The sequence below is a fragment of the Pyrgilauda ruficollis genome, unplaced genomic scaffold (genome assembly GCF_017590135.1).
Source record: "Pyrgilauda ruficollis isolate IOZ18807 unplaced genomic scaffold, ASM1759013v1 scaffold51, whole genome shotgun sequence".
NCBI lineage: Eukaryota > Metazoa > Chordata > Aves > Passeriformes > Passeridae > Pyrgilauda > Pyrgilauda ruficollis.
The window spans coordinates 3,484,871-3,509,763 of record NW_024526711.1 but is presented as its reverse complement, the minus strand read 5'-3'; the positions used below and the strand labels follow the sequence as shown (position 1 = coordinate 3,509,763).

The following is a 24,893-nucleotide window of genomic DNA, read 5'->3' as shown; positions in this document are numbered from 1 at the left end:
GGCGGGCGGCACATGGAGCGGCGGCGGCGGCAGGGCGGCGGAGCCCGGCGTGCCGCCTGAGCCGGGCGAGCGAGGGCGGCGGTGGTCGGAGAGGAGGCGCCGAGGGGAGGGAAGCGAAGAAGGGGAGGCAGCCGGGGGGAGAAGTCTCCCACCTCCTCCTTCCCCTCACCGGCACCGCCTCCTCGGCGCTCCCCAGTGCTGGGGTGCCCGGGTGGGGCGGCGCTCCTGCTCCCTGCCGGGGGTCGGCGCGGCCGGAGCAGGCGGGGAACGCGGCCGGTGCCGTGCGGAGGGTAAGGACGGCGCGGGCGGCGAGGGGGCAGGGGAGGGCGGCGGGCGCCCCCCGGTCGGGGGCCAGGGACCCGTCGTCCCCCTCAAAGTTTGTTGGCGGCGTGGGTGGGAGGGGGATTTTCGGGGAATGACACCGCCTGCCCCGACGGCGGAACGGGCGGAGGGGAGGCGGCTGCCTGCGGAGCATCCCTCCCCGCGATCCGCCGCTGCGTCCCGCGGCGATCGCGACCCACGCTGCGGCGGGGCCGGGCACCGCGCGGGTGTCGCCTGTGCCCCGGGCACGGCCCCGCGCCGCCGCCTCGGGCGGCTGGGGCGAGTTGGAGGTGGCCCGGGGGCCACCCGGGAAAAGCCGGTGGTCCCGGGAGCGCAGTTTGGCTTCGGGAGCCCGGCCCGAGGAGGGGGGACCCGGCGGCCGAGGGGAGCCCGGCAGCGGGCGGAGGTGCGGGCGGCTGGTGGCGTTCTGGTTAACACGCGTCTATTCTTCTGTGCGCGGAGCCGGTAGCCTCCCGGGCTCCCACAGGACCTTATCTGACATCGGAGGTTTTTCCTCTCGTCCTGACCCGCTGGTGATTTACAGCGGGTGGCATTCAGCTTTCCTGTGCACTTTTCCTCTCAAAACTCTGTCTGTGAGGCTAAAACCGAAATAAAAGGCGGTTCGCAATTTTGCGCGCAATGATGTTCCGTTAAAAAATGTCACTTAATCGTTCAGCATCCTCAGAATATCAGTCGGGTTTGTTGGTTGTTTGGTTGGTTTGTTTTTGTCTGAAATTTGGAAGTCTGGGGGGAAAAGAGCTGAAAAAGAGTGAGCCTTTTAAACTTCACGCAGCGTTTGTCATGTGAAATCTTCATCTGTTGAGAAATAATTTTGAGTAACCAGATGGGCTTATTTCAAATGGGCATCTTTTTGTCTCAAAGACGTCTGCAAATCTCCATTGAGAATACCCCTGGATGAGGTATGTACCGAGCCTTTGGTAGGAGAGAGCTCATTACTGTGATTGCAGTTTGATTAAGTAAAATGGTGTCAGAAGATGAAGTCCATAGTTTTCCTTCTTTCTCTAAAATTGTCATCACTGTTATTTTCTGTATGGCAGCAAATTATAACATTAAGATTTTCGGCACATGTTTTATTTTTTTTTCTTTCAGAAGATAAAGGGTCATATATAACATACAGCCAGATAGCTAAATTCTCCTTGGGTATCTACTAGGGCTTAAAAAAAAAAAAAAAAAAAACAACAACAAAAAACCCCCCACAAAAACAGTGTAGCTTTTTTAACCTGCTAAAGGTGTAGTATTTTTTTTCCTCTTTTCTTAGATGCATCACGTTGTTTTCATTGTTATTGTTCACCCTTTCTTAAAGGAATATAGCATTCTCTGCTGGGGGGTGGCATTGCTGTTAAGGCGAAGAATCAGAGCGATAGTGAATATGATGTTTAATAACAAAATGTACAGCATTGCAAAAATTACTTGGCTGTGCTTAATTATTTTCGTGTTGCACCTCATATCAACCACCAGTATGGGTTTTTCCTTCTCAAGAAGAGAAAAAAACCCTGTGACTATATTAGGAATATTTATTATGCAGGCAGAGTTTATTAAATCAGTCATAAAAGAAATGAATGTAACATCTTTAAACAGTTCAGAAGATGAATGTGTAATTCCTGATTTGCTTCAGGTTAAAATTAGTTTTGTAGCAACGAGTAACAGCTTTGCTTTATTATCTGTTGGTCGTTGGAATAAGAGGCAGAACCATTTGAATAAAACCATTTTAAAGCAGAATTCATAAAAACAATAATTGTTTGACTGAGCCAGCAGGTACCTATTGCCAAAAAGGAAAAAAAAAAAAGTTGGCTAGGTAAAGAAATTGACTTAGTTGCTGACAATTTAACTCGTTGGCCATTCTCTGATACCTAAACTCACGGGAATGGAATCAAAATACCTATAAAACTCAAGGTGAAGGTGGAAGCAGGTTATAGTATTGCGAGGATGAGCTGGTGGATGCCTTTGATCCTGGCTGTTGTTCTTTGATGAATGATGTGAGCTCAGTTGCATAAAGGACCCCGTTAAAGGCTTTCATGCTCTGTTGAAGGACTGACAGGTCTTAGCCAATGCAAACCTTTCTTTAACTTCCCCTATCACAAGTTTTTGATTGGGCAGCAGAAGTTTAGAAAGAAATAACTTTATTTTATTTCTTTTTGAAGCCATTTTTGACTTTCAGCCTTTAATGTGGCTGTCTCTAAATGCTTGCATCCCACTGGGAATTTCGGTGCTGAAAATGCTACGCACTAGAGAGGGAGAGTTGACGTGGTTTTCTTTTCTATTGAGTTGAGGTGAGGTGGGTGAGGAGACTAAGAATCCAAACTCATGTATTAATTTAGTATTGCCCAAGATTTTTATGAATACATTGCCATTCTTGATTCTGCAGGTCTCATGCACTGTCTTCCGCTCACCTAGTTTCTCTAATTCTGTGTGGTTTAAAGAGAAATTACTGTAACTTCTCAAATGCAAACTTTGTGACCTCTTTAGTCCCATAGTCACCTACCTAGGTGTCTGCAGAATTCATTTTTCTCAATGGTGATTGTTCTTAATTTCTTTCCGGATGTCTGCTTTGTCTTTATGTGACAGTCCTCATGAAACAGTAAATTATTTTTTTGCTGCAATTTCTGAAATAGTTTTGGCTATGTAACATGATGAATGTTCTACAAAACCACTCATTGACCATTTAGGCTAATATTTGGAGATTTTTCACTTCTCTAGCAGCAAATCCACAGTCTGCTGATGGTTTAAAATTCGTACTGTGGGCGACCCTAACACTGGGTTTTGGCCAAGTTCAAAGCAGCTATGCAGATGGACACACAAGACAGAAGGCAGAGGGAAATAGACCCTTTTAATCATAACAAGGCTGCTCTTGTTTTCTTATCTACAGTGGAAATGCGTGCAAGTCCCTTGTACCTAAAAGCAAGCTTGCAAATGTGCCAGAATAGACAGCAAGAGCATTTGTTATTAATGCAAAGTTAAAAATGTGACAACCTGTCTTCTCAGTACTGCTCTGTATGTCTCCATTTCTAGGCTAACACTGTACTGCTGCCAAAAGTGCACATCCCATCGCTGTTGGTGGGATAAGGATTCCCCCCCAAAACTCACACCCTTTGAAAGTGTGTGGCTTTGTTAATGACTGCTGAAACCAGCTATGTATGACCTGTCCTTTTGAAATGCCTATAAAGACTTATAAATCAATTTCTCGTTAGAAAGAACTTTTCTTTTTTCCCCTTTTTCCCGAAGGTACCATTGTTGCCCATGAAAAATGACTGGGTTTGCAACATAAGGTCGAGGAACATTTTATTCTGCCATTTGTGCCTTGTGCAGGGGCATTATGGTGATGCACACCCCAAGCTTGGTTCTGCCTCTCTTTGGTAGGAACAGCCTTTCTTGGTGAAACTGGCCACTTCCAAATTACAGACAAAATAGGTATTTCATTACAGTGCATGACAGTATGATGTTCACTTCTCATACCTTGGCTGGACTGTTGGTGAAAGTGGATGTTCTGTGCAATTCAGATGTTGTATTGTTTGTGTAGATTGAGGCTAGATGGCATCAAATAGTGCCTCATCCTGCATTAACCTCTTTTATGGCAATTATGCATTCTTAAGATGTGATTACTCACTGCAAAGTACTGAGCAGGAGCAGGTCCGTACTGTCAATTCCCTTTCAGCCCTCACTGGAGTAGTTTCCACCTTTCTGCATTTTAGGAAACATTTCAAAGTTTTTGTTTAAGATCTTGGGGGGCTCCTACCTTCTTGTTCTCCTGAGTACGTGAAACATGCTCTCAGAAATCACTGCTCTTAGTCAGTTGTACCTCTGTTTTAAAGAATGCAGCACTGAAGTCCAGGCTGTGTACATGCCTGGAATGTTAGGTGACATGTATATATACATGCAAAATAACTTTTGCAGGATCTCAGTGATAGATGTATTATTTTTAGATTCTTGCTTTTAGCCAAAAAGGCTGTGCATAAGGGGATTCAGAAGGATGTTCACCAATCATCGTGCCTATATTTTTTGTACCTACACTTGTCTGCGTGTAATCTAGCACTTGAAATTTGGGTTTATGCATGACATACTGCAGGGTTTATGAGACTTCAGTTCTTCCTCTAGGCATTTTTTGCCTCTGTTTTTTTTTTTTTTTTGTTTATGTCTATTTGTAAGTTTATGCATAGAAGTATACCTATATATATAAAGTCATAACTCATCCCTCAGCGTATTTTAGCTATTTTTCCAAGTCTGATCTAATATTGGTTGGAGTCTCTCCACAATTTGTTGTTCTGCTACTTGGATATCAAATTCTACTGTAATTCTTTTTCACTTCTCCTCTTCCCTCCCTCTCTCCTTTTTTTAAAAAAAGAAAAGCATCTGCATATTTCAAAGACATACACCATTGCCAAGCAATCTGGTGTAGTGGCTTAATATGCTGGCAAATAACTTCACAAGTTATTTGTGTGTGTGAAGGCAGTATATTTGAATATCATTATATTGTGAATGTAACTATGAAGACAGTTATCTGAGCTTATTTAAACCTTAGGAAAGGCCAGACAGCTCCAGAAATGAAAAAAAATGGTTTTCATTTTTTAATTGGGAGTGCGTATTTTTGTGCTTTGCTAAGGCTGGTGGCACGGGACATCACAATTGCCAAAAGCCTTTTTGTCCTAGCTTCTGAGCATTGCCAGTACTTGATGGCCTAAAAAAAGTCTGCAGCAGAGGCAGACTCTTGAAGACTGAGGTAGAAGGGATGTTGCTTTGCAATGTGTTGCTGGCCCTCTGCACTAACATTTGTCATTGACTGTGAACCTCTTTTTCACTTTTGGTGTGTTTGTCCACCATATGTGTCACTCAGTCGCTCCGTTTGAGCACTCTCTTCCATTCCACCTTTGAAGTCCGTATCCTGTATGTCATTTTCCTTAAGCAGTTTGATTTTTGTTAATGTCCCTGGCCAAATGTGCTCAGCTAACCTCTCTTGAGTGTCCCCAGCCTGGTCCCAACTGTGAGTGTGTACAGTGCTGTCCTTTTCTCTGACCTTACCAAGGATGGCTTCTCAGAGCCCTTTGCATCTGTCTTCATCATTTGAATACAGATCAGAAATGGACTTTCAAAAGAGCAAGTCATTGCCTGCAGAGCGAGCAGTGGATCTGTTCTTTCTTTATGGTGAGATCTGAAAAATCCCACTAGCTTTATCTTTCAGCTTATGGAGGTGTCTCTGAAGTTCGCACAGCTCAGAAGAGGAAGGAGGTTTTCTCTCGTGAATTTTCTTCTCCACCTGATCTGCTTTCCTCCAGCGTATCATGAAGGCAATTCTTGTCTTTCTCTAAAATCTGTATCCCTGCCTCACTGAGGCAATTCCACTTGGGTTTCCTTTTTTACCTTTCTCCACTTAGCTCCTGTCTTGCCTGGAGATGTCTTATTCCCAGTGTAAGGACAGTAGTTATCTTTCCTCTCTCCTAGCAATCCTTACCACACCAATAACTTAACCCACATTACCGTTGCTCTCGGCATCTCCTTGCTATCTCATGATTTCTTTAATTAAAACTTGTTGCAGCCAGTTTGTTGAGGGGGGATGAGAAGGCAGACATATACTCTGTACAGTTTATGAGAATTCTCCCTGGAGCCTGATGTTTTTGCTATCTTTCTGTCTCTAAACCTTACTCTTTTAATAAAGTTCACTAATATCTTTTGCTGCAACAAATTTGTGACCTTCTGTGTTCTGTTCTGGCCATTGCATGGAAAACTAGGAGTGATTCTCTCCCTCTCTCTCTCTCTTTTCTTCTTAATAAATGTGGTTTTGCCCCAGTTTGATCCTCTAGATATTACATTCTTCTGGAGACCTTTAGCATTTAGCATCCAGTGGAGCCTGGTCTTTTATGTCCTGCTCTGTTGTTTCGAACTACTTCTCTCCCTTAAACTACACATTGTGTACTAAGCTGCCATTTCTTTTAGGTACTTCCAGGAGCTTGAGTGTTAACCCCTTATCACTTTTGCACCTGGCTGGGCTTCTCTGTTCCCATTTAGCATTTATGTCAATTCTGCTCAGCAATAAGTGCCTGCACCTTTTGGCATTAGAGAATGGCTAGAGAAGAGGCTGGAAATGACAGGATATCTGTTGGAATTTTAAAATCCGAGGTGAACTCTTTTGTGAAAAACTTTGAGAGTTCAAAATTAACCAGCTTCCATTACAGTTCTCTTCCATTTTCTTGAAAATGTGAGTACCACGGCATTGTATCAAAATTTTCATATTGTCTGTTCATTCTGCTTTATTGGAAAAGAAGAATAGAAAGTCCTTATTTGGGAAACCTGTCCCTAAACTGGAGCTGATTTTAAGCAAGTAACCAGGTCACGATTGCTTCACTGTTTCGTTTCATCTGTGTCTTTCACACTTCAGCAAGACTCCTCATCCTCTTCCAAAATTTGATCTTTAGATGAAATTAAAGACAATATGAAGTAAACTGTGAAAGATCTTTAAATCTGCAGTTTTACAATAGCCACCTCTGCCTTCCATCCCTTCTCCAAAGCTGGGCAGAGCAGGTAGCTCTAGTTTCCTGTTAATATGACCCTGATGGTCCCCTTGGCTGGTTTGTGACTTCAGTACTTCATCTTGTCTACAACTTGGTAGGAAATGTGTTGTATAAGGGGTTGTGTTTTACAAGCTGAGGAGTTTTGGGTGACCTCAGGAGTTCTAGAGATTTTTCACAGGCAGACAGTGCAGCTGCCCCCGCTCTTCCTCCTCTGCATCTCTGTGGGATGCAGGAGGTGCATCCTTGGTTTGCTTAATTCAGAGGAAGGGCTTCAAGCTACGCCTCTCATCAGGCATGCACCCTGCCTCTTGGAATATCACTTGGTGTCTGTATTTCTGGATGTTTAGCTCTCAATCCAACATGGAACAACTCGAGCAGTTCAGAGATGGGCAGCAGGATGTAGTGGTTGCCAGCATGCTCGCCTGGCTCACAGAGAGCAAAGTTTTGGTCCTTACCCCACACCAGAAGGAGCAGGACTTCAGCCTTGCTTTCAAGCCTCTATGATCTTAGACACATGTATTTGCTCTGGCTGTTTGGGATGTAAGGTGCAGCCTCCTTTTCTCTGTGCCTGCAAATCACCTGTGCTAAAACTGGTACACACATCCTGCCAACTTTGGAGGGAGGAGAAAAATAATACTATTCCTTTAAAAATATTGTCCATCACTGATTAACACCCTGTTTTCCCCCTTGTTTTGTTTTTGTTCAGGTTGTCAGCTGCTGGATGCTGGGGGGTGTCACATAGGAGCTATTTGCCCACACATTGGAACAGTCCAGCCCTTATCCTGCTAGTGTGCAAACGGTATGTTAATTAACACAAATAACCATGTAGCTGTGCCTTCTTGCTAATTAAGGTTCAGTTTGCCAAAGATATGATCATGTTATATAAGAACAAAATTGGGTTCATTACTTGCATGCCCTAGTTTACCCCACAGCTGATAGTGCCTTGCTATATCTAGAAGATAACATCCCTAATTTGCTCCTCTCCTAGTGTTTGTGCTCCTTCCCAATCCCTCACACTGAGAAAATTCTGACTGAAATGAATGCGAGTTTTCCTGAATTAGGAGTGACAGCATATTTGCCATTTTTAGCCTAGGAGTAGCACAGTTTTGGAGATGGAGTAGTAAACCAGTAAATAGGATAGGGGTAACATTGCCTTCGCATTCTTCTCAACATGTGTTTTTTCCTTACTTGGTGTTACTGAGTCTGAGAGTGCCATTTCTCAGTCTGCACATTTCTTTCTCTAAGGCTTGGAAACCTTGTTCTGTCCTCGAAGCTGTATTGTACATCACCATATGGGATAAGGTAATTATTAGCCATATAAATTTTCATTTTATAGGACAGTTCTAATTCTAGAGGCCAACAGTTACTATGGTAGATCTCATTTCTCTCACAGTTTTATAGCTGACTGCATATGAGTGTAAATTATTGCTGTTTCTCCTGTGGTAGTACTTTGTGGACCCAGTTTGGGAGGAGTCCCAGTTACTGGGCACTATGCAAACTTATCAGAAGATAATGCTCTTCTCTGAATGACTTAGAACCTTATAAGGTATAAACAAGGACAGTGCATTTGTATATTTTTATGCATTCAGAAATTGATTGAATTCTCCCTACTTGTCCTTTAGCCTGTTCTTAATTAACTATGATTATCGTAAAAGAAATGTATAGACATGGAGATCAAAATATTTTCTAAAATGTAAGCCAGAAAGGTTTGATTGTGGATTTTGCTTTCTTGTTTTGATTCCTTTTCTTGCAATGTCAACATTTTTGCAGCTATCAGTATCATCATTGTATTGCTCATAATCCTTTCTGAGGAAGAGCATAAATACTCACTCTTTCTTTTCAGGCTATTAAAATTGCTTTATCAATCATCCTGTTTTGAAAATTGTAACAAATTCAGCTCTTTTTGTAGACAATGGTAAAAACTTCCCAGCTCTCCTTCTACCCCAGAACAGCAGGAGAAGATAGGTAATAGCATTTTAAAGAAGTCATGTTCTTGTTCCCCAAGTGAACTGGTCTTGTGGACCAACAAGAAGTCCAGAGGAGGTATAATTCCCCCTGTTGTCCTTGATGATGAGTTACCAGCCTCTCATGTACTATATCTATTTTTTATTTTACCTGAAGTGTATTTACATTCTGATACCCAAGCATCTTTTAGGGCTATATGTAAGCCGACAGTGGAGGGCACTAGTAAGGCTTGCCCCCTCAACTCCTCGCTAGTTCTTTCACTTTGAAGGCAGAGCCTCACAAAGGTGTGTCTTCAACCTTCAGGTGATGTTTAGCACCTCACGTGTTTGATCCCTGGTCAAGCAGGCAGGGAAGAAGGGCTGAAGGAGATTGAACGCTGTCGTGCAGACGGCTGAGCCGGGAGTTTGTCAAAGCCACTCCACCTAGTGGCAGTCACTTGGCACGGCTGGTCTGGCAGTGCCCACCAGCAGCTGCTGGATGATGGGAGAAGGGTCTGAAATGGTGCTCAGCTGTGATTGTTCTGGTCGGGTCTTCAAGATAAAAGATCCTTGAAGTTTTTCTCTGTTGTTTAATTCTTATCCGCAATCATAATTCAGTACTTGATGTGAATTGCTGCATGCAGTTGTGGAAATACACGAAAAATTTTGAGTACCAGTGTAAGTGAAGCCTCTCCTTCGCATTTAATCAATGTTTCAGTCTTTTAAAAGCTGTTTTAAAATGAGTGAGGTAGTTGAGCTCATTTATGGAAGGAATGAAGCTGAGAGCTTTGAAAACTCAGAGAAGTTGGAAGAGTGGATTCTGGCAGCGCAGGAGAGTTCTTGGCAGAACAAGGAGGCTTTTCCCTCATGTTCTCTGCCCATGAGGGGAGCTTTCTGCAGCACACAGCTGTCACTCCAGCCCCAGGGGGAGAGGATGAACCTGTGTGGAGGATTCTTCTTCCCTGTGGAAGCTCTGAGAAGCCAGAGGGGCTCCTGGAATGTTTCATGTGGAGGTGGTCATGGCTGTTGGGCAGCATGGGTTTGAGTTGTGTTGAAGCCAGCTGCAAAGAGCAGTGTGGCTGCGTGGTGTGGGGTGTCTGTTTTCGTGGGTGCTGCCTGCTCACCACTCCGAGTTTGGACAGAAATGCTCAGAGCCAAAACGTGTGTGGCACTGGCATTGCTTCTGTCACTGTCTGTTCTTTCTACATCAAATTGTGCAGCACCTGTGTCCTGATATCTGCAGTGCCAAAGATGCAGTCTTGCATCACAGCTATGGAAAACCTCGCTGATCTCTTCAGTGCATTTTAGTAGTGAGCTTATACTGGGAAAAGCTAGTATCTAAATCAAAATAAATGAATTTCCTGTAAAGTGTAATTCCAGATCAGGCAAATGGTTGTTTTACTGCAACTTTAATAAAAATCAACTGCAGCTTGAATAGTTGCATGCACACATACTGCTAGAAATTTCCAATTAGGATATTCCCAGCAGCAAACAAAACCAAAATTAATGTTAGCAGCATCCCCCAAAGCCTAAACTACACTACTAATGAACTCCCAAGTACTCTCAAAGAAAACTCTCTTTGCAGAGACAATAAGGCGAAAATTACTGTAATAATCTCAATGTAAAAATACAGAGAAAAAAAAATCATTGACATTCAAAGTAAGACTTGCCTCTCCTGATCCCATTAACCATGTTGTTAGCATAGCATATGCATGCATAGTGATGTTGTCACATAACTCACTGCCACCTTCAAAAGAGCACACAAGAATTCGTGTTCTTTCATTTATATTTCAAATAAAGGTAGGGGTTGCATGGCACCTAATTCTGAGAAAGTCTGTACTTGACATGACTCCAGCAGGGATCAGCTACCTCATAACAATTTGTTTGTCTGTCTAGCAGAAGTGCTCAGTTGAATACAATTTATGAAGCTTTCCTCAGACATAATCTTTTCGACATGGGGCTGTGGCTTTACTCATTAAAATGGTTCTCTTCTCTCAAAAATAAGCTTTAATAGCAGAGGATACCACAGCAATCTTTACATATTTATAGAACTACCTTTTTATTTAATATTTTTGGGTAGTTTGCAAATTAAGGACACATTCTTCACTTCTGGTTGTAAAATGGTGTTACAATGCCAAGCTTAAAGTTGCCAGGCTTCGCCCAAAGCAGATTTATCAGCAGAGTCATCTTTGCAGTGTGTAACATCTGCAAATTCTCTAGGAACAGCTATAAAACAGAAAAGTACCTTCCATATTAGATGATTGCTGTTCATTTTTAATGTATGCTTCAGTGACATTTCCCTCCTTCAGTGCTCACGCCCTCAAAATTAAATTCCTTAATACTGTCCGTCTGTCTAATAATTGTTATTTGCTGAGCAAACTGTGTCTGCAAAAGCTGACTCAGCCAGTATATTTTGTGTTTTGTGACTGTCCCGGTAAGGGTTGTTTGTACTCATACTTTTTGCAGCATTGAAGTTGCAGTGTCCTCTGGAGGTCTAAGTTCATGTATTCCCTTTAATACTCAACGTCCAGGCCTGCTTAATAAAAGGCAAAACTTGAAAGAGCTATGGAAAAATTTTTGAGTGTTCACATGCTATAAGGGCAGTATAAATATATCATCAGCAGTGATCTGTGCTTCTTTGGAAATGCTCATGATTTCACATATTTTTTGAGTACTGCTATTGTTGTAGAGAGATGTTCTTTTCTTCTTTCCTATGGTTTTCATGGGAAAAGAGAGCAGTGGTACCTACTGTGCATGTCTTCTCTTTAGGGACTGAGGTGATCAGTACTCTGACTTTGGCAGATAAACTCTTGTAGCCTTTTTGACCATTTATTGTCAGTTGTGTAAAGTGAACAGGTTAGGTCAGTACAAGCCGATGTACTGGCATCTAGGATTTCTTGAGTGCAACAATTTCCTCCATACTAAAAACAAGAAGCTTGGTTTGCTCCTGTTGCTGATTAATCATCGAGATGTCCCATAGCAGATGTAGAATATTTGTAGCACACAAAAGGAGTGATTCTGGCTCTTATTTGTATTCAGATCACTCTCATCCATTGAGGTGGTGGAAGGGGGCCCTAAAGCAGATGTTCAATCCATATTCAAGGCATTTTCTATCAGCAAAGTAATATAAAGGAGTACAGCATAACAAGAGCTGTAAGACTTGTCTTGTATGTTGATGCCTGCTCAGGTGCTGATGGGGTCCTCTCCCAAGGGAAGCCTGCCCAGGAGTTGTTCCCCACAACTAGTCACCATCTGTGAGAAAAGACTGTACTGGGCAGATCTCAGAGATCAATGGCTACTTGGGGACCTTCTGCTGGGTCCCTCCAGTTTTGGAGGGGACAGAATGTTTCTGAGAGTGTCCCCAGGGGTACAAGTGACATTACAATGCTTCTTGCAGAAGCAGTAGCTCCTGGTTCCTTTTGCCTGGAATTTTGGCCGCTGCTTAAACTTTGTGCCATGTTTATCTAGACAAACTTGAGCTGCCCTGACTGAGGCTTCTGGTGTGTACAGAGAAGATCACTGATTCTCTCACTGATTTAGCACAGCTGTCACCTTTCCTGAAACTGTGGACAGAGCTGGGTAACAGCTGGCTAACCCACCTCCCTCATATTGCTCAAACATCCCAGTACCTTAGTTGGCTTAGCAGAAGGAAGGAATAATCTTTGTATATGAGTGTAATGAAGCTGTATATTTATTGATCAAATACCTTGCTAATAAATTTGCAGTTGCAAATTCAGGATGTTAATAGACCTCCGATTGCTGTAGCAGGATAATAAGAATATAGAGGCATACTAGGTGAACTGTGAAATCTGGAGCACATGGCTCTGTCCCTGTTGCCTCTCTGTTGTCAATTTTTCAAAACCCTCAGTGCCTTTTGAAAGAAAAACAAAGAAGGTGGTGACTCAGTTTAGTGCTGCTCCTGCAGTGGCACTTGGTATTATCTAAATGAAGTAAGCCCAAGGAATATTGGTCTGCAAGGTGCTTTGCAATCAGAAGCTGAGAAAAATATATTTCTGGTGGAGCAGCTCATAAGGTTTTGATGAGAAATGAAAATTTCTTTCCTGTGAAACAGTCAATTCCCTGTGCCTTTGTTTTTCACGTCGCTTCTTTGTGTAATTCAGTTTTAGTGAAATCCAGGTGATTTCTCTCTTAAGTGCTCAACCCACTCTGATTTCCCACAGTGGCGAAGTTAGACCTGCACTGAATACCAGAGAAGGGTTGGTTGTGTTTGACACAGTTCAGCTAAGTTGTCTGAGGAGTTTGTCTCCCTGTTTATGTTAATGAAGTCTGATCTTTTCCCCATATAGGACTTCCTCCGATGCATTTTTCCATCCCCCAAGTATCTCTGAAACCAACAAGACTGGGGTTATGAAGTCAATTCTAGATGGCCTCGCAGATACAACTTTCCGAACAATCACGACAGATCTCCTTTACGTGGGCTCCAACGATATCCAGTACGAAGACATGAAAGGCGACATGGCATCCAAGCTGGGGTACTACCCCCAGAAGTTCCCTCTTTCTTCCTTCAGGGGTGATCCTTTCCAAGAAAAAATGACTGGAGGAGATGATTCCCTGTTGAGCATTATTCCCTCGGAGCAGGTCAACATCACAGAGTTTTACAACAAGTCCCTGTCCACTTTTAAGGATAATGAGGAGAATATACAGTGCGGGGAGAACTTTATGGATATGGAGTGTTTTATGATCCTGAACCCCAGCCAGCAGCTGGCCATCGCCGTGCTGTCGCTCACCCTGGGCACCTTCACAGTCCTAGAGAACCTGCTCGTCCTGTGCGTCATCCTCCACTCCCGAAGCCTCCGGTGTAGACCCTCCTACCATTTCATCGGCAGCCTGGCTGTGGCCGACCTCCTGGGCAGCGTGATTTTTGTCTACAGTTTTGTGGATTTCCATGTTTTCCACCGGAAGGATAGCCCCAACGTCTTCTTGTTCAAACTGGGTGGAGTTACAGCCTCCTTCACCGCCTCTGTAGGTAGCCTTTTCCTCACGGCAATAGACCGGTACATCTCTATACACAGGCCGCTAGCTTACAAAAGGATTGTTACCCGACCAAAGGCTGTCGTAGCATTTTGTGTGATGTGGACCATCGCTATCGTAATAGCCGTTCTTCCTCTGCTCGGCTGGAACTGCAAAAAGCTCAACTCTGTTTGTTCGGACATATTCCCTCTCATCGATGAGACCTACCTGATGTTCTGGATCGGGGTCACCAGCGTCCTCTTGTTGTTCATTGTCTATGCCTACATGTACATTCTGTGGAAGGCTCACAGCCACGCTGTTCGCATGTTGCAGCGAGGCACGCAGAAAAGCATAATCGTTCAGTCGACGGAGGATGGTAAGGTACAGATCACTAGGCCTGATCAAACTCGTATGGACATCAGGTTAGCCAAAACCTTGGTCCTTATCCTAGTTGTTTTAATCATATGCTGGGGCCCTCTCCTCGCCATCATGGTGTACGATGTCTTTGGGAAAATGAACAAGCTCATCAAGACTATCTTTGCCTTCTGTAGCATGCTCTGTTTGCTGAATTCAACAGTGAATCCCATCATCTACGCTCTGAGGAGCAAGGACTTGCGACACGCCTTCCGCAGCATGTTCCCCACCTGCGAAGGGACGGCGCAGCCCCTGGATAACAGCATGGAGTCTGACTGCCAGCACAAACACGCCAACAACGCGGGGAACGTGCACAGGGCTGCCGAGAGCTGCATTAAGAGCACAGTTAAGATTGCCAAAGTTACCATGTCTGTCTCCACAGACACAACTGCTGAAGCGTTGTAAGTCAGAGACTTCTCAGTGTTGTGAAAAAAGGAGTTTTAAGTTTTAAAAAAATAAAAATTTAAAAAAATCAACAACAAAGAAAACCAAACCCATGGCTTAACGTGTTTGTACACTCCTGTAATATTTTTTGGTTTGTCACTGTAAACTGAGCGATAATTGTGTTAAGAGCATTACCATCAGTCAGTTCTTCAGGTTTTACAATTAGGGATCCTAGCTAAATTTTCACAAGTTTTTCTCAAAAGGAGTTTACTGAATAATAATGTTTCCTGAAAGAGTACAGAGAAAATACCAGATTAGCTATTGTTCCTTTGGGGGTGTGAAGAAGAATTGTGAAACCTAATTGAAAAATAACACGTCCTAAACCAATACCATCAAATAAGAAAAAAAGCCTTGTAATCATGCTGTTCATTTCAATGTGAAATGTATTTCTTGTCTGTAAGTAATAGGAGTTTCTGAATTTTTCCAAAAGCAGCAGTGCTGAGTTTAGAGGTTTTGTAAAACGTGTTGTGTCCCGTGAATTGTGTGCTGTTTTATTATGTGTTATTGATATTTGTCTGATTAAACAAAGTGATAAGGTAGAATTCCGTGGAAATAACGTGAAACGTGATATGTAAACCCCATTGAAAACACTTACTGTATTTGAAGAATTCCTATGAGACATTTTGGAAATTTTACACTTTTAGTGTCTTCTGTGGACTTAGAAGAGAGGCTTTGTGTTCTTCTACTAAAATTATTTCCCCACTACCTTTTACTTTCATATGCATATGAGACTAACAGCAACAGAGGAATAGAGGAGGAATGTGAGAAAGGAATGCACTGGTTCAGACTTTTAAATACCACTGCGTTTATACAGAAGGATTATTTTTGGTTGCACAGACTGCTGCCCTGCTCTTGGGTGTTGCCTGAATACGAGTACTGAAAAGCAAAAGGTCCTGGATATTTGGCTCCTTTAATGGGCATCTGGTTTTAAGCCATGTGCTGGTGTTGGACCACTGAAGACAGCATGTGTCAGACTCAATGTGTGATGTTATCACTGTGCAGTCAATGTATACTTGAAGTGTGTCACATTCCTGTATCCCAGGTCGAAGCAGATTCAGAGCCTGAGATGCCAAAATCTCGTCTTCACTAAAAGAGGAGGAAATATTGTCAGACATTTTCTTATTGTGTGAGCGTGTATATAAATAAATATCTCTGTGTGTGTACGTGTGTGTGCGTGTGTGTGTGTTAGTATTCTAACCAGTGTGAGTCATGGTAGCATAGCTAAGATAGGACACTATGACCAAATGTAACTGTATTTCTTGTTGCACGCTTTGCACACGAATTCTGTTTCTAAAATTGAGTTCTTCCAATTGAATACTGGTGAAAGCACCATATTAAGAACATCTTGATCCACGCCAAAGCGTGTATCCATGTGCTAGAGGAATCAAGCTTTCAGTTGCACTTGAGAATAAAGGGAAATGAGAGGTAGAGAGCATGGAGTGAGCCCGCCCTGGCAAACGCTGCAGCTGTTGATGGTGTTCCTGAAGACTGAGAAAGCCAGGAGTAAATTGTAGTTTGTTTTAAGGTTGTGAGTATTCAAATCTGATAACTTGCATTGGGGTGCGTCTCTCTGAAGCCACTGACAAGGTTTGACACTACCAGGAGGAAGTTACTGAAGGAACATAGTGGCTCTCTTCCATGGTGGGACAGTTTCTGCAGCCTGGGACTGTCACAAGGAACATGCTGCCAGGTAGCCTTTGCAGCATGGATATTCTGTGATTCTGTTCTGAGTAATAAGGTCTGGGATCCTCTACACTGCTGCCATGGTTTTTCTGACTGTTTCCTCACCCTGCTGTCTGATTTCTACCAAAAGAGCTGAAAATGCAGCTTAGTCCTTTAGCTGCCTGGCACTTACTGCAGCAGGGGTGACTTTCTCCATGGCACAGGGCAAGTGGAGCCAAATCCAGATTGTCCTGCCACCCATCCTTGTGCTTAAGTAGGGAGAGAGAGGGAGCGACAGCCCCGGGTCTCTGGCTCCCTTGGTGCAGGCCAGAGCAGCCAGCTGAATAATCACCCAGCTCCTTTCAGCCAGTGGCTCTGTGGAGGTGCACATGGCTCCAAGTTTAGGCTTGGGGAGGGATGGCATGTTTTAAAGATAAGATTGGACCAGGTGAGGTGCTGAGCAACAGCTGGAAGAGACAGGGGTACTTCCCTCCTCCACCCACCTGCCCTAGAGCTTACCTGTGTGATGGGACAGGGCACCACACTCACTGCAGTCAGCCAAAACCAGTGGATTGCAGAGGAGTCCCCGAGGCTGTCAAGTCCTTCTGAAAGACCTTTCTTATACCTAGGTCTAGTCCATCCTAAAGCAGTCCTCTTGGAGGAGTGGGGGAAAGCCCGTTTGAAATGTTAAGGGTATTTTAAGAGCCATTTTTGAAACTGTGTTCTTGTGAATTAAATGCAAACTTTGTGGAATTTTGTTGTGCATTCAAGTTCTAAATTTTACGATAAATCATGGGACAATGGGGCTGTCTTGGCACTTAACTTGGTGCTTACTGATATAATAAGAAATAGCATCCTGTGAAATGTTATCGTCTATCATCAGTATCTTCATTTGCATAATGAGTTTTTCTAAAGCTCTGGGAACTGCATCGGTTCACTTAGAACCATTTATTAAAGAGTTGGCAACAATTTCCTTACATGTTGCACACTAAGTAGAACTATTCTTTCATGAGAAAAATCTGCTGCCGTTCCAAGATAAGCTGTACTTATACTTGAGCTTTAGATATTCCTAATTTGCAGTTGGCTACCTTCACTTAGTGATAGCACAGCCAAACGATACTGTGTTCCACAGCCACCCACACCATCATAATCATCATCATCATCATCGTCATCCACCCACCCACCACCTCTAGTTGCAGTTATGTGTGTATGTACCAACTACAAGTGTCACGTATCTACTGAGAAAACCATCTATGTCACACATGTGCAGAGTTAGATTCTCGACAGTCTAATTGTATATTTGTATGATACAATCTCCTCAGTGCTGTGCAATCACTATCCACATCTTGCACTGGCCTTTTGATGAAAATTTTAGCGTGTCTGTTGTGAGATAGGCAGCGCATTCTACCTGCTGTTATTGGGCTGAATGTATGTAAATAAGTGGTTAAAAATAAAAAAAAAGTCATCTGTACAAGCAGTGGCCTAAAAAGTCTGTAATTGTGGACTAGGAAAATTGTTGAAGTTGCTGTGACATCTCAAATACTACCTTTGAATAAACTGTTTACAGGGTCTCTTGGGATGCTGTTTCACAGTGAAAGGAAAATTTTTCCTTGTGATAATATGAGGTAAAGAAATCAGATTACCTGAGATTTTTATTTCCAGTGTTTCAAAGTGGAGAACATAACTCTTTATTGTCTGTAAATCTAACATTATTACTTCCTCTTAGAAGAATATTGTATCATTAGATGTTTGTTTGAGCTGGTAACATTCTTGCAAATGTTGCAATATTTTTCATTAGCAACCTGTATAATAGTTTGTACACAAGTACTGTTCAGATTGTCATGAAAAGTAGCTTTGACCATTTACTTACCAGTAGCAGAATAGTATTTCTGTAAGGTTTCCAGTGTATTCCTACCATATCATATTTTATTTCTATAATGTAATTAAACTGTTATTTATTCAAGGAGAAAGAGTATTCCTCTGTTTTTTTGTTTTCCAAATTTTGAGATAACTGAGGGAAGCAACGTGATAATGCTGCCTCATCCCACGATCTGGTGCTCTACGTTTTGTTTATAAGTTTGTCTGTCAGATTCTGAAACAACTGCTTAAACAACTTGACAACAGGTTGTCAAGCTTTGTGGGTTTTAATTGTACGTTGATGTGTTTGAAGGAGGAGGTAGATCATATAGTTTATATTTGTGTATCCAGTACTATGGAGACGAGAGAAATGACAGTTCAAACTGCATCTCCTGTTTCATTATGTAGGCAATTTCCCCTTTCCTCAGTATTAGCCAAAATGCAATAAATTCCTTTTGCCTTCCTCAGATGCCTGTTAGCTCAAAGATCTCACATTAAGACAAACCCATGTACTTCAGAAAAACAAAACGCAAAAGAACAGGAGAAAGGAATACAAATTAAAATAGTGCTGCCAGCAGCAGTGATGACCTAAATTAGTTATTGGGGGTTGTAAATGTAATCAAAGATTTGAGACAAACAAAGAGTTAGTCTAGTTTTGGCCTGTGCCAGTGGGGACAGAGGTGATGGGTGTAGGGAGTGGATGATGAAGTGGCCCAGGAGGGATTCATTGAAGCTGTGCAGAGAGAGCAGGCTCAGCCGTGCCACTGCCTATGAATCACATTAAAGTGCTCCCACTGCTGCTCATCCACATATGAAAGGAAGGGTTGAAAAAGCCCACTAAATGCTGTAGAAAGGTCCCTGCCTATTTCAGAGGATCAGTTTTCCATATGACTTAATCTCAGATTCATGTTACTCGGGCAATTTTCCTTCTTCACATCTGTGGTTTGAAAACATCCTTAGGGGATAAAATGAGCATGTCACAGAATCAGGAATCATTTAGGTTGGAAAAGTCCTCTAGGATCATCAAGTCCAAACATGAACCTCACACTGCCAAGGCTTGGGATCATGGTTATGTCACAATATTTTTACTTTTAAAAATTGGGTCAGTGGTGAATTGAGAAAGTCTTGGCAAAGCAAAAGCAACTAGAAATAAAAGATTCGTTCTTAATCTAAGCTTTAATTGCATAGTACATTTAAATTAAATCTGAATACTTCTGCTAAAAGCTGTCACTTTCAAAGCAGCCAGGAGACAATTCTCTCTGTATTTCCATGGTCATTGGAAAACAAGGGTTATGCTGCCACAAACCAACAGTTACTCTTGACAGTAACATCTGGCTGTATTTATAAGTCTGTTCTGAACAACACAAGAGAAAATAATGACAACTTTCCAAGCAACTGCTTTCCCACACTATACCAGCTCAGGAGGCAAGCGGGCAAATGTGCTGTCATCATTTCAGCCCTTCACATTAACATCTCTTATTGTTTCTGCTTTTCTGACAGCTGTTTTAAGAAGTCACAATATCATCATGCACACACATCAATAAAACATCTTCAGTTTGGTGGGTTTATTGGGTTGGGTTTTTTAAATGTTTTGTCTTCAATGAAAATCCAGCTTTGGCTTGTAAAATTAAATCATCATACAAGGGAACAGTTTATAGTAGAAGAGAAAAAATAACTTTTCCTGTGTTTAAGAAAGCAGAGGGTGGGGAGTGTATCTGGCAGATTATAATATGTGTCTTCCTCCATTCTGTTTTTGTCCATTGGTCTTTTTAGGTAATTGATATAAAGAATTTTCTTTAAATAGCAGTACAAAGTATGAAGCACAATTGCCTTTAGCAGAACTCTTTTAATATGAGCAGCCATCTAATACTGATCTTTGAAGTTCAGTTAGAAGAAAAAGTGATAATGAGCCCAAGGTAATCTTAGTAATGAGGTATGACATGTCCTGCTACTGCTTTCCAATAAATCATCTTTCGTATTTAGAGCAGCACTCACTTTAATGCTAAAGCATTTTAAGGTATTCAATCCTGTCTCAATAAAGTCCCTCAGAATTTTTATTGACTTCAGTAGGAATTATATCTTACCCCAGGTTTTTGAACTATCAGTGTGCATCTGGAAAGTGCAATTTTATACTCCAGTGTATTTGCATTTTCACTGACATTAAAACAAAAAGATGGGACAGAATAAATAACAGCCTCTATATTCATTGGGGGTTTTTACCACCAAGAAAATCTATTTTGAATTTTGGTGGGTCAATGCAGAATCATAAAGTCTGGCAGGAGTTCAATGGACTTGTCATGTGGTGAAGAAATTTATTTACCCATATGTGTGCAGATGGGGTGGAGAACATCATGAATGAAGCTGCTCTCAGTAATGCTGGCAGAGTTGCTTCCTGACTGCTTGCACTGGTGCTGTTTTGATGCTGCTTTCTTTGCTTCTCACTTATGTGTATGCATGGTGAAAAAGGCCACACACATTCAAAATCTTTCCCCAAAATAAAGTAGTATCTCTACCTATTTTTTTTGTTTTATTTTCATGATATTAATAATACTTAATCATATTATTATGGGAAGCAATGTCACGACCACTGTTTCCATGAAAGGGAAGCCTCTCCTGCCATTTGAAGCTGTATCTGGATGGATCAAGTCCTAACACTGTTACGTGAACCATTTCTTCTTTTTCTGCATGGAACTCATTGCAAGTCCTTCCAGGGCTCAGCACAACAGGGATACTCCACTTTCCATCTAGCTGAAGGAGAGGGATAAGGAAAGGGAGCTGGAAACACCTTGGTCCTTGTTTGTGCCAGGCTGTTCCTGGAGCTGCTGTGCGTAATGCTGTGAGGGTCTCTGGGGACGTCCCCACGCTCTCTGTTCCCTCCAGAAAGGTGGTTGCTGTGACCTGGCTGACAGCAGAAAACACATCAAGAGGGGTGAAGAATAATCTTCTCTGGCTGAAACTCTGAAGAGAAAGGATTTAAGACTTTGCAGTGTAATGAATCAGAGATGGGGATCTGCTGTGTGTCATTTTTTAGTTATGGAACAAGGATTAAAGATATCATTTTAATAGAGGAATATGGGAAGTTAAACAGTCTATGGATCCACCCAGTAAACACTCCTCCCAAACCTTCAGAAGGGTAGTAATAAATCCTGTAAGACCTTTCATCAGCTGCCTGGGGAAAAAAATTATAATCATTGTCTCTGCAGTGCTTAACTTGCAATATAATTCAAAGTCATTTTAAAATTATACACCTACCTGCTACCAATGCAGTCTGAGTAGGCCAAATTAGTAACAGGCATGCTCAGTAAACCCAAGGTTTAAAGCTTTAGCTCGAATGTTAATGTCTAAATTGAGTAATACTATCAGTCATGAAAATTACAGCTATCTGCCTCCTTATCTTTTCCTATTTATTTGGGGGGTTTTATTTATTCTTATTATAGCACTTGCAAAACCTGATAGCTCTGGCAGGAGGAGAAACAATCTCTCTGCATGTGGCCACTGGTGTTGCTGAACTGCCTGCTGCAGCATGTTCAGGGCACCCAGGGAATGCAAAACGCTGATCTGGACAGGGAGGCAAAGAGAGAGGATTTGCTACTTCACAGGAGTTGATGAAAAAAGAGCAAAGCCTTCTGGGCTGCAGCCCCTTACAACTTGGGGGATGCTGGGTGGACACTGTCACAGGGGCAGGAAAGGTCCATATTCAAACTCCTGCTGGACTCCCTCTGTGGCAGGAGCCCAGTGAAAATTGTTGTACCCCAGGGTTAGTGCCCATGGCAGGGCACTTGGAAAGGGACCTGGCTGCTTCCTGCCTGTGCTGTGTGAATTGTACCTCACCTGGGGGTTGGACTCTAGACCTCAAGCTGGTGTTTAAGAAAAGCTTCCACTTTCACCTTTGGAGTTCATCCCTCAGGATCCTGAAGCTGACTGAAATGTGGATGTGTGTTTATACAATAAAAAACTACACATCTACTGTCCTTAGCAGATAGACTGCAGGAAGACTAGCTTAACAGCAAAGTGCCATAAAGACTCAAAGAAGGCCACAATGTCCACCAACAAATGAGTCATTCAGCCCAAATACTTTTCCATGCAAGTGATTTATGCAGGTAAACAATTTATCTCATTATCCCCTGGGAAAGCTGAGGATCTACTTTAGCTTAGTTAAAAGCTGAGTTGTCTCAATGCCAATGCAAGTGGTTGCATCTGGTGCGAGAAAGGAAAATACAGGGAACCAACAGCTGACCTCCTAAACAGGTATATAACTGAGAACTGTTGGGTTCTCTCATCAAAAACATTTAGCCCTGATTTGAAGTGAGTGTCCATAATTTTGTTTCTTTTTAAACTCATTCAAAATAACACTGGACCCTGCAAATGCTTTGTTTTATTTTTGCAGACATGATGAAGCTACTGGCTGTCATAAGAAAGGACGGGTGGTATTCACATTCACTGCTTCTCTATGTTCATGCTTTAGCTCTTTGCCCTTTCTTGCTGATTACACAAGGTTTTTAAATAGTTATTTGAGATCTAATCTTAGCTGCTGTGTCAGCTGGCCCCTGCTGAGGCCTAAACCCTTCTGCTGACCAGGAAAGTGTAGATTGCAATCTCAGAAAAGAATATGTCACTTGCCTTCTAGAGAGCAGTGTGGAGGTGGGAATGAATAGGAAAGTGTTTTTCCCAAAAAAGTGAACAATGGCAAGGCATGAGAACATGGGCTGAAGTACATTTTCTGTGGTCCCATGCCCTCTGGCAGTTTGTTCCTTCTCTCTGTGCTGCCACCTCCACAGTGCCAACACAAGTGCTTGCATGCCTGCCTGGTGAGTCAGATCCAGCTGAACTGATCCAGCTAAAAAAAAAAAAAAAAATTTCTCTTTTGGGCATACTCTGCCTGCCAGATCATGTCCTGACTACATGACCTGGGTTTTAGAGCTAGAAACTGGAGCAGAATTTGTCACACAGGCAACTCAACAGCTCCATCAAACCTGGTTCCTGCTGTGCCAGGCATGCAAGGGGACTTTCAGGGTCTTGTTTTTCATTATCAGAACAATCTAAAAGTGTTCTGCACTTCCAAACAGGAGCTCTGAGGGAAACTTGAGTTTCAGAGCCCATTGAAGCACCAAAACTGTAGGGACTGCATCTGTGTCCTTCATAGGCAAATTCCCACCAGAGGAATGGGCAGAACAGGCAAGCCCAGCCCCCAGGCACATGGCTGATGGGCTCACCTGGCTCTGGGCATGGCTGGGAATGCCTTTTCACACTGGAACACAACATCCCGGGGCAGGCAGGGCAGCGTGCTGCTGCTGCTGCAGCCCTTGGCTCGCAGGGTGGCACAAGTGGCCACCCTTGGCACAAGTGGCCTCCACTTCTGGGGCAAACTGCCCTTGCTGCCTGCTCCAGGGGTCCCTCTGGGTACTGCTGGACCTGTTCTGTGCCGTCACCGTGGGGAATCAAAGCTGTAAGTTACTGGGAACTGAAGCAGTTTCTCATGGCTGCAGCGAGGCACGGAGATGCTTTGCTGGCCAATTGGAGTGCAGTTGTGGAAGCAAACTACAGTTCAGGTGCATCTGCAGCTCTCAGGCATGACAACCACCACAACCTTTTCAGCAGCATGAGCACTGGGTGCCTTTTCATTTCTCAAATTTAATTGAATCCCTATCAATGACATGAGCACTTGGGAAATGTTCACTCTTAAAAAAAAACAAGTCCAACTTTGATTACACAGACCTGTATTGTTAAAAAAAGAAGAAACTGCCTAGTTCTGTAGCAAAAAATCAATCTTCTCTGAAGGCTGAGTTGGTAAATAAATCAGGAGGGGTAGCTGCTGTAAATTGGAAGGGTTCTACCACATTCACAGGCAGAGCCATAGAGGCAAAACATGCATGAGTCAGCCACACTGCTGAACTGTGGATGTGTTTACCACCCAAAAGTAATTGCAACCATATCCTTTCAGAGGAGGGCAAAGCACCCCACATTTTCCCTGGGGTACAGAGACTCACATGGGAAGCTGGTAGTCATCATTTTCCCTGGCAGTCCAGACTGTGCCTCTCCTCACACTGACATGTACCTTGTGTACTCATGAGCCGCCCTGACTAAACTAAGCCAGACATTGCCAGTAATGTGTAAGCTTTCTGGCCAAAGAGGATTAGACTCATAATATTCTCCTTTGAAAGTCACTGAGTTAATGATCTGGTTTTACTCATATTGGTTGCACCTGACAACTCATGATAATAGAGGCTTGAGGTACTTGCAACAGCACCAAAAAAAAAAAAAAAAAAAAAAAACTTAAAAAAAAAAAAAAAAATACCTTGTGTACTCATGAGCCGCCCTGACTAAACTAAGCCAGACATTGCCAGTAATGTGTAAGCTTTCTGGCCAAAGAGGATTAGACTCATAATATTCTCCTTTGAAAGTCACTGAGTTAATGATCTGGTTTTACTCATATTGGTTGCACCTGACAACTCATGATAATAGAGGCTTGAGGTACTTGCAACCACCCCAAAAAAAAAAAAAAAAAAAAAATCCTAACAAAAACCAAAATAAACAAACAAAAAAAACCCCACCAAAACTACCAGTCTTTATCAAATAATTCCTACGAGGGAAAAAAGCGCAGCATTGCATTATTAAAGCAGTATTTAGTCTGAAGCTAAAAGGCCACAAAAGCCTTTACTTCTCACTGCTAACTCAGGTCTCCTTAAGAGGCTCGACTGGGATTTAAAGGGTAAGTATTGTGGAATAGTCTGCAGATGAGAGAGCAGAACCCTTAATGCTG

General features: G+C 42.7%; 1 protein-coding gene across 3 annotated transcripts; it reads left to right on the top strand.

Annotated features, from left to right (window-relative positions):
* Positions 1-90: 90 nt before the first annotated feature.
* On the top strand, positions 91-18,242 carry CNR1 (cannabinoid receptor 1). Of its 3 annotated transcripts, XM_041480425.1 has the most exons (4): positions 91-290; positions 7,549-7,641; positions 8,088-8,144; positions 13,093-18,242. In XM_041480425.1, exon 4 carries the CDS (start codon positions 13,154-13,156, stop codon positions 14,573-14,575), a length of 1,422 nt encoding a protein of 473 aa, XP_041336359.1. In that variant the 5' UTR covers positions 91-290; positions 7,549-7,641; positions 8,088-8,144; positions 13,093-13,153; the 3' UTR covers positions 14,576-18,242. The 3 variants fall into 3 exon arrangements, with proteins under 3 accessions (XP_041336359.1, XP_041336358.1, XP_041336357.1); XM_041480424.1 differs by lacking the exons at positions 7,549-7,641; positions 8,088-8,144 and having other exon boundaries at positions 250-290; XM_041480423.1 differs by lacking the exons at positions 91-290; positions 8,088-8,144 and having other exon boundaries at positions 7,582-7,641.
* The last annotated feature ends 6,651 nt before the right edge of the window (positions 18,243-24,893 follow it).

What these genes read in the sequence shown, in the direction of transcription:
- CNR1 (XM_041480425.1), top strand. Translation starts at nt 13,154, where the DNA reads ATGAAGTCAATTCTAGATGGCCTCGCAGATACAACTTTCCGAACAATC.